Source organism: Zea mays, chromosome 9, assembly GCF_902167145.1.
Source record: "Zea mays cultivar B73 chromosome 9, Zm-B73-REFERENCE-NAM-5.0, whole genome shotgun sequence".
Taxonomy (NCBI): domain Eukaryota; kingdom Viridiplantae; phylum Streptophyta; class Magnoliopsida; order Poales; family Poaceae; genus Zea; species Zea mays.
This window is the reverse complement of record NC_050104.1, coordinates 53,759,311-53,771,845: the sequence shown is the minus strand read 5'-3', so window position 1 is coordinate 53,771,845 and position 12,535 is coordinate 53,759,311. Positions and strand designations below refer to the sequence as shown.

At 46.2% G+C, this 12,535-nt stretch overlaps 1 protein-coding gene across 2 annotated transcripts; it reads left to right on the top strand.

Annotated features, from left to right (window-relative positions):
• Positions 1-247: 247 nt before the first annotated feature.
• On the top strand, positions 248-2,316 carry LOC103638396 (uncharacterized). 2 transcript variants are annotated; one of them, XM_008661329.4, is made up of 4 exons: positions 248-806; positions 901-1,005; positions 1,096-1,257; positions 1,813-2,316. In XM_008661329.4, exons 1-4 carry the CDS (start codon positions 690-692, stop codon positions 2,020-2,022), a joined length of 594 nt encoding a protein of 197 aa, XP_008659551.1. In that variant the 5' UTR covers positions 248-689; the 3' UTR covers positions 2,023-2,316. The 2 variants fall into 2 exon arrangements, with proteins under 2 accessions (XP_008659551.1, XP_008659552.1); XM_008661330.4 differs by lacking the exon at positions 901-1,005 and having other exon boundaries at positions 250-806.
• Positions 2,317-12,535: the final 10,219 nt, after the last annotated feature.

The following is a 12,535-nucleotide window of genomic DNA, read 5'->3' as shown; positions in this document are numbered from 1 at the left end:
TCGTTGGACCAATAGAGACAAGACAACGGGCAGGCTCACCCTTCGTCCCATACGTCACCGGACGAAGACCTGGGACGAGGTCGTCTCATCTCGCGCTCTCGTCCAGCATGGAGGCCCACTTGTGTTCCGACCCATTGTAATAGGCCCTGCGTGGCCGCTGCGCATTACGGGCCTAATTTGTAAGGACATCTCTGTAATTACGGTCTGTAACCCCGCTTTGTGGACTTTGCAGACCAAGTAGCTTCTCCAGAAATGGCGGATCATCAGCATGTGCACATATACTGAACTTTGCATGTGCACAAAATAGTAAAGATTTAGAAATGAACTTTGCAGACCAACCTAAAATCCTAGCAAGTCTGTATGTGTGCAGCACAACTTCCAATTTCCAATTGAATTTATACTTTCCCACATCCTAACACTGTTGTCATGAGCTCATGACCAAATATTCAAATTGTTTTTTCATCACGTTGATGATTTCTAATTACACCTAAGTATATGCACATCTTTCAAGTTCTTTGTCGGAATATGCTGCCCTAAAATCTAAATATTCTTAAATGTTTAAGAGCTTCCCCTGTAAGCAATGCAACTGTTTATTATCAATGTTTTCTGGAAGACGCAACATCTCATCTTGTTGCATTCATGCTATCTTGCATTGAATCTTTTATATTATCCAGATACTTTCTTGTGTCATGTCACTCATGTATCATATGCAGGAAAAGTGTACCAAAAACCAACTAAATCAAGAGAATGTCCGGTTACATCAGCGCACTGGATCTCGATGCTACATTGCACAGGCCCATGTTGTGGTAAGAAATGAAACAATAATGTGCATGATCACTATTCTTGAGACCATGTTCTTGTTTCAAGATAATAGCTCGTTACTGTTTGCAATTATTTTAGAAGAAAGATATATTCAAAGATGTAGAGCCCACCTCAATTGATCTATTCAAGAACTTCCATTGTGGCAAAAAAAATGGATTTACCGAGTCTGTACAGAAAGCAATTGTAAGTGATTGTTTACTTTTATTCCTTCTCTACATAAAGTATACATGAATAATACCATGTAAGAAACATCTACTATTGTCATTTTGCTAGGATGATATGGAAGGCATTATGAGTGAACCAGTACAAGATGGACAGGAACCAAAGTCAGCAAAAGAAGCTGTTTCTCAGGTTGTCAAATCAACTACTTTTCTTCGTGTTGCAGGTGTTTGTTCAGCCTCCAAGAGTACCTCTAGAGGTGCAATATCATCACAGGTACGAGTGTTTCACATACGAGTCATGTTCCCTTCTTTCTTTGGATCATTTGTACATGCAACATGTACTTTTTCTAAAGGGTTTGACATAGAGAACATCTTGTTTGACTGCGAGAATTAGTGGCTGCGGCTGATGCCACAACTTATTATGTTGTAGTAAGTACTATAAATGGACAACGATAAGGGTATTAGGTGAAGAATAAATGGTTGTAGGTTGCTGCGATCTACTCTCATAAGTTACTATAGCATTACTGTACAATTGTACATACAACAAGAGCAGCTGAAAGTAGCTACAATGAATGCAGACAGTATCTAGAAAATTTAAAACTATTTTGATAGCCCCTTTTTTGCACAACTAGCAGATCATATTCCATTCTTGACTAGCAGCACAACTAGCAAATTGTTTAGAACCAACATGATTGCCCATATATGTAGACCACTTGATGCTTTGGTGTCTGATTACATATTTATATATTATTTATTAATTATGTTCTTGTTATTATTTCTCTATATGTGCATGTCTAGATATGAAGTAATAAGTTATGTTTATTTATAGGTCCACGATCTTCAGGTTGAGCTTGAGAATGAGAAGCAAGAAAAAGGAGAACTTCGACAAGAGTTGGATAATTTGAAGATGGAATCAGAAACTTCAAGGGTAAAACATTCTGAGGAAATAGAGGGTTTAAAGAAGACATCACAAGAAATGCATGGTCTCCTTCGCCAACTATTGAGCTTCAACCAGGGTCAACACAATCCAGGGTCATAAAGTTACTAAGCCCCCAATAGTGAACTATTGTAGGATGTTTCTGTTCTGAAATTTGGTTTTTAGTTGAACTATGTCTAGTTTTATCAATAGTTGGTTGCTAGTTGTTTACATGTACAACTAAGTAGGTCCAAGTTTGTTGATTTTTGTTACTGGTAGCTCCAAGTTGTGTTGAACATTGTTGCTTCTTATAAGACGTATTGTGACCTATGAATTAGAAATTGTGTTTGCTATAATTTTGGTCTTTTGATATGTAAATTTTGTGAAATAATACATGCGAACATCTGTACATTTGAATGTGATTGTTCAAAAAATAGGCTACAAATTTTGCTAATATAAAATTGTATTCATAGAAAATTACAAATTAGATTTAATGAGGCCACAATTTTGGCCTAGCACTAGGACGAGCCATTTTATAAATTATGACAACGAAGTTTGTCATTAAAAAGCGACATGTCATATTGATAAACGTCATAAGCATTTGCCACATCAGCTCCACATCACCAGTACGCATGATTTTATGACAAAATTTGGTCCACATGGCAAGCCTCTAGCTGATTATTAGTGACGTTCTTGTTTGGCGTAATGACAATATGCAAATGTCATAAAATCTATGACGAAGTAGAATTGTCACAATTTTAATGACAAAAAAACTTCAAATCGTCATAGAACATGTTTAGCCACGTCACATACATGACGAACCAAAAAACGTCACACAAGCGTCATAAATTTCAATATATGACATATATTCACTTATCAATGACACAAGGTGAATGTCATAGAAGGTAAGGTGTGTTGTAGTGGAAGTTGGCGACGGGCCTCCGCCGGACGCAGTGGCTGCGGGGACATCAGGAACGCCTTCGACGGTTTCCGGGGGCGGCTCCGGGGCGGCCTCGGACTCAGCCGCCACCGGGTTCGACTCTGAGTCAGGTTGCGCGCTATTCAAAGCCCCGAAGTCCTCCACCTTCTCGCCACGCGCCGCCTGGGACACAACACACAGATTCAGCAAACCCACATATAACCCACATTCAACGAACACCAAACAAAAGTCAAACATTACCTGACCCCTCGCCGTCTCGGTCCGCTCCCTGACCACCTCCCGACCGTGAGGGCCCCACATCCGGTCGTAGAGGGCTCCCGCGGATTCCTTCACTACAGGGTCCTCAACCTTGAAAATATCGCGCTCAAAATCCTCATCAGCTTGGTCGAAGACCTCATAGTGCCGGCACCCTTCGCGGGAAAGCGCGTTCATCGCCCCTTCACAGGTGACCAGGGAGGCATAGGCCATAAACCCCTCCACGATGGCGGGGAGCGCCAGCAACTCCTCCTGTAGCCACTCGAGGCAGCGAAGTCCGGGCTCTCGGTCTGGCACTTCGAAGTCAGCGGTCCACGCGCCCAGCTCATGGTATGAGTCCATAAGCTGTTTGCGTGTCCGCTCAGCCTCCGCGCGCGTCGAAGCCTCGACCCTCTCCACCCGGGTCTGCAGAGCGTTGAGCCGCTCCTCCAATTCCTCGGCGCGCTGCCTGGCAAGACTGCCCTCCACCCGCGCCAAATTGGCCTCCGCCTGCGCAGACTGTGCCTTGGCGAGGGCCTCATTAGCCTCCTTCCTCTCCTCCGCCAGTTGGCGCCGGAGGTCGGTCCTCTCAACCTCCAGCGCAGCCACCTTGTCCGCCAGCTTGCGGCACTTGCTGTCGGTGGCCGACTTTTCCCGAACGACATCAGCATGTTGCGCCCGAAGTCTCTCGACTTTGGTAGACAGAACTTCCGTAAGGGCCCCCGACGCTGCGCGGTCTGCGAAGTCAGCCGCCTACAAGACACACATAAGACCACAGCCCCAACGAAGCCGGTAAAAACCGAAGTCTAGCTCAACTTACCTGACTTAATGCCTCCTTCAGCCGGCGGGACACAGCGCCCGCCTCGTCCCTGACGGCAGTGAGTGCCGGAATCTCGCCACCTGCACTAGGAACACTACCCCTCGCCCTGGGCACCACGGCAGCCGCCGCGGACGCCGCGGCGGGCGGAACAACAACAAGTTGGCCTTCGCCCGACCCTGCAACGTGTCAACAGATTAAAAAAAAGAAGAAAAAAAAGAAAAGAAAAAAAACTCGAGCCAGCGACTTACCAACAAGATAATCTTCCACACTTATATCGGTGGCGAAGTCGGCAACGCGCTTGCCCGGCGGCGGCAACTCTCGGGCCTTCACGGCTCCCACCGGGACAGACTTCGTACCGCCGGCGGCAGCCGCCTTCACAGCCTCCGGCACCCTGCTGTAGCCAGGGCGACCGACTTCGCAGCCAGCGGCGGCTGGCTTCCGCCGGGGGCAGCAGCCTTCGTAGTCCCACGCGGCCTCTTCAGCCTGGCCTCATGGAGCTTGACGACCGCCTGGTGCTTCTGCGCAGCTCCCTGACGATCCTTGTCCATCACTGCCGACACAACAGCAGCAATATTCTGCCCGTAAGGAAACACTCTCCAATCACGAACCATGCAAGATGTAAAAAAGTCTTCGCCGGCCGTGCGGGGGATAGGAACATTCTTAGGCCACCAACCCCCGGTAACCCTCAGCATCCGCGCCGAAGACTCCCGGAGCTCGGGCGAAGACATCCTTCCCCCTGGGGCTGCGCATGTCCTCATCAATTCCCTAGCAAAACCATCGGAAACCCCCAGTCCTCCCGTAGCAATACATAGCTTCCTCTTCTTAGAGGATGGGGCGGCCGCCGGCGCGGGGTCGTCTCCAGCCTCTACCGCCGGCTTCTTCCCGCGACGATCCACATCGTCTTGCCCGGGATAACCGCCATATGGCAGACGGTTCAGCTCGAAGACCCTGTTCAAGCGGTCATTAGACCCGCGTATATCCCAGCTACGCTGGCCCTCTGTCTTCGACACGTACCGACCAACGATCCGCACCGCCCCATCCTATGCCTCACGCACAAAGGCGGCCGGATCGTGGCTATACAGATCCAGTGCGAAGGCGGATCTGGCGAGGGCATACTTCGCCCAGCGCCCAGCCATGCGCCAAAGGCCACACCCCGTACGCCACAAACTCCTCAACCAAATCGCGCCCGCTGCTTAGGTCGGCCGCGCACCGAAGGGCCCCTTCGCTTGCATCCTCCTCCGCCACTTCAAACTGCGGGTATGCTGAGTAATAATGCGAGCACATCTCGACCACGGGGAGCCCCGGATGGTCTTCGACTGTGCCCTCCACAACGTAGAACCAAAACTCATGCCAGTTGCCCCAGTTATTGCGGGCGCAAGGAACCAACTCAACTACCTCCATCGTGGTCTTGCCGGTCTTCGGCGTAAATGTACAGGACCCAAACTGGGCAACCTTATTTCCGATCATCCTTTTCTGCCAGTGCAGGCAACAGTACTTCGCGAAGACTTCGACCGATGGCTGTCCGCCATACGAAGTCGTCGCCCAGACATACTTCGACAGAGCCACCACGACATTCGGAGTCAGCTGATGGATCTGGACGTTGAATCTGCGCATAACTTCTCCCACAAATCGGTGCGCAGGCAGGCGAAGACCAGCGGCAAAGAACGCCTCGAACACAACCAACTCGCCTTCTGGCTCGAGGACCTCCTCCGTCCCCGGGACACGAGCGACTCTGCCGCCAAAGTAACCAAGCTGCTGCATATCTTGCATGCGGACCGAGGACATCCGCGACACACCAAAATCCACCGTGTCGCCGGCGCGCAACTCCTCCGCCGCCACAGTGCTCAGCGTCTCCTCAGACGACGTGTTGGCCGGCGGCGTAGCGGCAGCAGAAGAAGAAGAGGTCGGCATCGCTACGTACCGTCGGCGACGGCGGGCGGTCTGCTTCACACGGGCCATATCTCCGGCGAACAAGAGCAAGGAGGGCAGACGAGCAGCAAGGATTTGAGAGGGCGGTTAGGGTTTTCGCGGAGCGCGGAACGATAAAGTTCAAAACGCGCCGCCCCCGTCCCCTTTTATACACAGGGCGCGGCGCTTCGGGAAACCCGCAGTCCAACAGTACGGTGTCAATCAACGGTCATGTCAAAAACCCCCGCGGAACCACTTCGAGCGAGGGCAGCGTCTCCGCCATCTAGCGACGTCTTCGGCACTAGATGACTTAGTCGAACTGGTCCCTCGGAGGGCAAATGTTGGGGCGAAGGCGAAGACGCCACCCTTCGCTCGATGCCTTCGCCGTAATCGCTGGACCAACAGAGACAAGACAACGGGCAGGCTCACCCTTCGTCCCATACGTCACCGGACGAAGACCTGGGACGAGGTCGTCTCATCTCGCGCTCTCGTCCAGCATGGAGGCCCACGTGTGTTCCGGCCCATTGTAACAGGCCCTGCGTGGCCGCTGCGCATTACGGGCCTAATTTGTAAGGACATCTCTGTAATTACGGTCTGTAACCCCGCTTTGTGGGAATATTCCGGGGATAACCTAGGTGTCCGAGGGCACATGCGTCCTTAACACTGGACGCTGGGCACTCAGATACCTATAAATACCCCCGCACAGTGCCCTTGAGAGGCTAGATTAACAGAGCTATTGCCATTTTCGTGCGAAAACCCTGTTTACGTCACATCACACCCCCGTTGGATCACCTTGCACCAGAGAGCAAGTTCCAACAAATTCCTCTAACATTAATATTCTAAGAATTAATGTAAATTACTAATTGGATTTTTAATAACATAATCATGATTATTATGACTTAAATAAGTGTTTTATTAATGTTGGGGGCCTGCTTCGTCGCCGAAGGTCCTTTAAGCAGAAACACCTTCGGAAGATCAGCACATAAGCAAATACAGCGCGAAGGTAAACGTCGAAGCTACGATCCAGGGAGCTTCGGCATAGCGACATGCCTTGAGACGAAGGCTGCACCGACTTAAAGAGGAAAAGACCGATCGATCCATGATGATTTGTGTCATGATTGTAACTAGTCATTAAGGACATAAATGTAATTTTGACCGGGCTGTGTCCCGTTCCTATAAATAGGTGAACAATACCCCCGTACTGTTCAAGTTGTCTTGTATTCGCTCGTGTACTACGCTTGGACTTTTTCCTTCTATTGAGCCGAAGGTACAAATGTAATTTCATATTGTTCACGTTCATTCATGAAGATATAATTAAGATATATTAATGATGTCATATGATTATTCACGTTATCTCTCATGTCTCATATGCTTCTTCTTTCATTAATATATACTGCGATGATGAAGGTACGTTCTTCATGACCTTCGTCCGAAGATCATTATATCTTAAGGGAGATAATGCTTTGAAAGACGAAGTGCATTAACCATTAACCTCTTTTCGTGTTGCCTTGTTCTTAACTCATAGCCTTTGAGAACAAGTCCCCAACATTGGCGCCCACCTCCGGTGTACTCATTTCCACTTTTGAGCTGATGGCTTCATTCAACAACCAAGTCGTAGCACCTTCGGCTATGAAGATGGTGCTCCCGATAACACGCAGTTCAAGTTCAGAGCCGGCTAACAAGAAGCAGAAGAAGGAAGCGCAGAGAAGGGTGCAGCATGTTGGGCTGCAGGGACCCTTCATCAAGTCCAAATGATCCCACATCCCAATCACCTTCTCCCAGGAGGACCTTCAGCTCAAAGATTACCCTCACAATGATGCTATGGTCATATCTTGTGTCATCAAAGGATTTCTGGTTCATAATGTTCTGGTTGACATAGGCAGTGCAGCGGATATCATATTTGCTAAGGCCTTCAGACAGATGCAAGAGCCAGAAGACAAGATTCATGATGCTACACACCCTCTTTGTGGCTTCGGAGGAAGGCAGATTGTCACACTTGGTAAAATCACAATGTCAGTTACCTTCGGCTACGTCCACAACACAAGGACTGAACATGTTATCTTTGACATTGTTGACATGGAATACCCCTACAATGCAATCATTGGTCGAGGGACACTCAATGCCTTCGAAGCAATACTTCATCCAGCATATTAATGCATGAAGATACCTTCGGAACAAGGTCCCATTGCTGTCCATGGGAGTCAAGAAGCTGCCAGAAGGGCCAAAGGGAATTGGACAGATTCAAAGGCAATCCATAACATAGATGGAGCTGAAGCCTGTTAGTAGTACAAATACAAAAGAGAGAAGGCTGCTTCAGCGGATCAGCCAAAGCCTATGCTTATATGTCAAGATATAGAAGAACAAAGGGTACTGCTAGGGTCTCAGTTATCTGATGAGCAAGAGAAGACTTTGTTAAGATTTTTATGCAACAACAAAGATGTCTTTGCTTGGTCAGCCAATGATCTATGTGGTGTCAATAGAGATGTTATTGAACATTCACTCAATGTGGATCCATCCTTCAGGCCAAGAAAACAAAGGTTTTGAAAGATGTCTGAAGACAAAGCTGAAAGGTGCTCGGAACAAATTGAAGAGACTTCTTAGTGCCAATGTCATCAGAGAGGTGAAATACCCAGAATGGCTAGCCAACACTGTTATGGTGAAGAAGGCCAATGGTAAATGGAGAATGTGTATTGATTTCACAGATCTCAACAAGGCATGCCCAAAGGACGAGTTCCCATTGCCAAGAATAGACTCTCTAGTAGATGCCGCAGCTTCTTCAGAGCTCATGAGTCTACTGGATTGTTACTCAAGCTATCATCAAATTTGGATGAAGAAGGAAGATGAGCCGAAGACTAGCTTCATAACTCCCAGTGGCACCTAATACTACCTTAGGATGCCTGAGGGGCTCAAGAATACTGGGGGAAGCTTCAGCGGAATGACAACCAAGGTCCTTCATTCTCAAATAGGTAGGAATGTACTGACCTATATTGATGATATCATAGTGAAGAGCACGAAGAAAGAAAATCATATTGCTGATTTGCAAGAGACATTTGCCAATTTCAGGCAAGCTGGCCTGAAGTTAAATCTAGAAAAGTGTGTTTTTGGAGTGAAGAAGGGCAAGTTCCTTGGCTGTTTGGTATCAACGAAGGGGATTGAAGCCAACCCGAGCAAGATTGAAGCTATCCTTCGGATGGAGCCGCCAAGCACAAAGAAGGGGGCCCAACGGCTTGCAGGAAGACTAGCATCATTAAACAGATTCACATCCAGACCAGTAGAAAGAAATCTACCATTCTTTGAAATACTGAAGTCAGCCGAAGTTTTTCAATGGGGTCTGGCTCAGCAAAAAGCTTTCAAAGAGTTGAAGCAATACTTGATCGATCTAACAATACTAACTCCACCTTCGCTAGGGGCTCCATTGCTTTTATATGTAGTAGCTTCGCACTCTGCAGTAAGTGCGGCACTCGTACAGGAGAAGCTAGATGGCTAAATCAAAAAGCAGGCCCCAGTATACTTCATCTCTGAAGTTCTAAGTTTATCAAAGAAAAACTATATAGAATTGGAAAAGGTGTTGTATGCTGTGTTAATGGCCTCTAGGAAGCTTCGACATTATTTTGAAGCATATCACATAATTGTTCCTTCATCACAGCCTCTGAAGGACATAATGAGGAACAGAGAAGCTACTGGAAGGATTGGAAAATGGGCTGCGGAGCTTAACGAATTCAGTATTGACTATGTACATAGATCCTCAATTCAGTCCCAAGCATTAGCAGACTTCATTGCTGATTGGACGCTAGGGGTTTAGGAAGAAGAAACAAATAAAGACACCGAAGCTTGGACAATTTTCTGTGATGGCTCCTAGGGAACCTTCGGCGCAGGAGCGGCTGCTGTCCTAGTTGCGCCTTCTAAAGTCAGAACATGTTATGCAGCAAAGCTTGACTTCAGTTGTACAAATAATATTGCTGAATACGAAGCACTTCTGTTGGGGCCTCGAAAGTTAAAGGCAATGGGAATAAGAAGGGCCATCCTTAAAACTGACTCTCAAGTCATTTCTGGTCATGTAGACAAAAGTGGTAAGGCGAGAGATCCGAAGCTTGAAAAAATATCTGGATACAGTTCGAAGGCTTGAGGCTTCTTTCAAAGGTTTTTCTGTCAAGAATATTCCAAGAGGAGAGAACGAGCATGCAGATTTGTTAGCCAAATCAGCGGCACAGGGGCTCCCCCTACCTTCGGAAGTATTTTTTGAAACAATAAAAGCACCTTCGGTTGAGCTTATGGAGAGGGCAGTGCTTACAATTTCCCCTATACATAGTGAAGATTGGAGGACTAAAATTATATCTTTCCTCCAAGGCAATTGTCTTTTGGATGACGAAGCCTATAATAAGAGAATGGAAGCAAGGACAAGACCGTATGTGATAATAGAAGGGGAATTATACAAGCATGGAGTCTGTTCTCCACTCCTCAAGAGTTTATCCAGAATCGAAGGTATAGAATTAATGAAGGAGATACATGTAGGTATGTGTGGATCTCATATTGGGTCTAGACCCTTGTAGGGAAAGTGTTTAGACAAGGATTTTATTGGCCCAAAGCAGCTTCGAATGCAGTAGAGTTAGTTCAAAAGTGCGAGAATTGCCAAAAATGTGCAAGAGACCAGAAGCAACCTTCATCTCTCACCCAGCTAATACAGCCTACTTGGCCATTGCAAAGATGGGGCCTGGATTTGTTAGGCCCATTTCCACCAGCGCAAGGTAATTTGAAATATGTTGTGGTGCCTGTAGAATATTTTTCTAAGTGGATTGAAGCAAAGCCTTTGGCTACAATAACTTCGGTTACAGTCCAGAAATTCTTCTAGCAAAATATTGTTTGTCGCTTCGGCGTGATGAAGGGTATAACTGTGGACAATGGAACACAGTTTGATGCTGAAACGTTCAAAGATTTATGTGACCAAATTGGCACGAAGATTCATTTTGCATCAGTAAGGCACCCAGAATCAAACAGACTGGTAGAAAGAGCAAATGGCATTATAATGACAGGAATAATGAAGCTAATCTTCAATCAGCCCAGAGGAAAGTGGCTAGATGAGTTGATTAAGGTGGTATGAAGCCACAATACAACCATGTCAAGATCAACAGGATTCACACCTTTCAAACTATTTGCTGACGAAGCTATAACTCCAGAAGAAGCTAAAGCAGGATCAATAAGAACAACAGCTTCGGCAGAAGACAAAGCTAATTATCACGTAGCAAAAGATACTATAGAGGGGACCAGACTTCAGGCTATGGAGAACATCAATAAATATCAAGCCGAAACAATAAAATGGCGTGACAGAAAAGTTTGATTGAAGAATATCAAGCTAGGGCATCTAGTACTTCGGAGAGTTGCCAACCCAGACACAGTGGGAAAATTACAACAGAAGTGGGAAGGTCCTTTTCTGGTTGTATCTTCGTCAACACCTGGTTCTTACAGATTGAAGGATATGGACGGCAACGACATACCCAGATCTTGGAATGCAGATGAGCTTCGGCGATATTATGTGTAATTTGATGTAATCTTTTTTCATTTTTCTATGGAACCCTTTTCCTTTCAAAAGGGGGAGAAAGGTTTTTAATGGGGCCATAGCTTGTAATTTTTTCTCATTTAGCTCCACGAGAGCCAAATCCCCCAAAAAAGGCTGTAAAATGTAAAATCTGAGCATGCACCATCGAGTGCAGAGAGAAAAAAGAGGAAAAACAAGGAGAAGCTCAAAAATCATCCCCAAGGGGATGCAGAGCATGACGAAGCTACAAAAAGTCGTTCCTATGGGAGCGTATCGTAAGTTTTCTGCTTAAAAGTCGTTCCTAAGGGAATGCAGAGCCAAATACCGCCGAAATATAAGGCGAAGAAGTTCAAAAGTCGTTCCTATGGGATGCAGAACTTATACCATCGAAATAGAAGGTGAAGAAGCTCAAAAGACGTCCCTAAGGGGATGTAGAGCTTAAGATTCAAAAGACGTTCCTAAGGGGATGCGGAGTCTGGATGTGGCTTCATGTGCGCGTGTTTTGGACATTCATTTTGCACATTACATTACATCATGCATTGCATTCATACACATTCATGTAGACATTTGTAGGATCATCATCATCATAACAAGGAGTACAAATAGATACTTCGGCTTTGATGACAATGCTTCGATGAGCATAAAGAAGCAAAGATACGCTTCGTTGTGTACAAAAAGAAGGGAAGGTGTTTTTCGCCTTCGGCTCAAAAGATACGAGTTTCATCCACATCAAAGCAATTCAAACATGGATGGAAAGGTAAAAATATATTGCAAGGTATGAACAAATTTACTGGGTAATGTTTGATTCCTAAATTACAATATTTTTTACAAAGACAATTCAAATGTCTCTAAAGCTTTGTGCAGCAGCTTCATCAATCTCCGTTGAGCTTCGGATTATTGACCTCCGACATCATCATCCTGTACACAACAAAGCAGTATAAGGTAAAAAGTAACTTCAAGAAAAGGTAAGCAACAGGTATAAATATCATACCGGCTTAAGATGACTTCGTGCCTCGTTACCAGCTAAGTCTCGCCCACCCTTCGTCTAAATTTGTGTTATGATCTATTCCCAATACTTCGGGCTAGGTTGGGGATATCAGCAAAGTTCGCTGGTGATAGACTGAAGTTCGTTCTGTTTACAATCTTTCCGTGCGTGCAACCAGCCTTCATAAAAGCTACAGCTGTGCCGTGAGAAGCCACC

What these genes read in the sequence shown, in the direction of transcription:
- LOC103638396 (XM_008661329.4), top strand. Translation starts at nt 690, where the DNA reads ATGTCACTCATGTATCATATGCAGGAAAAGTGTACCAAAAACCAACTA. An exon ending in TTGCACAGGCCCATGTTGTG is followed by an intron (nt 807 to 900) that starts GTAAGAAATGAA and finishes CAATTATTTTAG; the next exon opens with AAGAAAGATATATTCAAAGA. An exon ending in AGTCTGTACAGAAAGCAATT is followed by an intron (nt 1,006 to 1,095) that starts GTAAGTGATTGT and finishes TCATTTTGCTAG; the next exon opens with GATGATATGGAAGGCATTAT.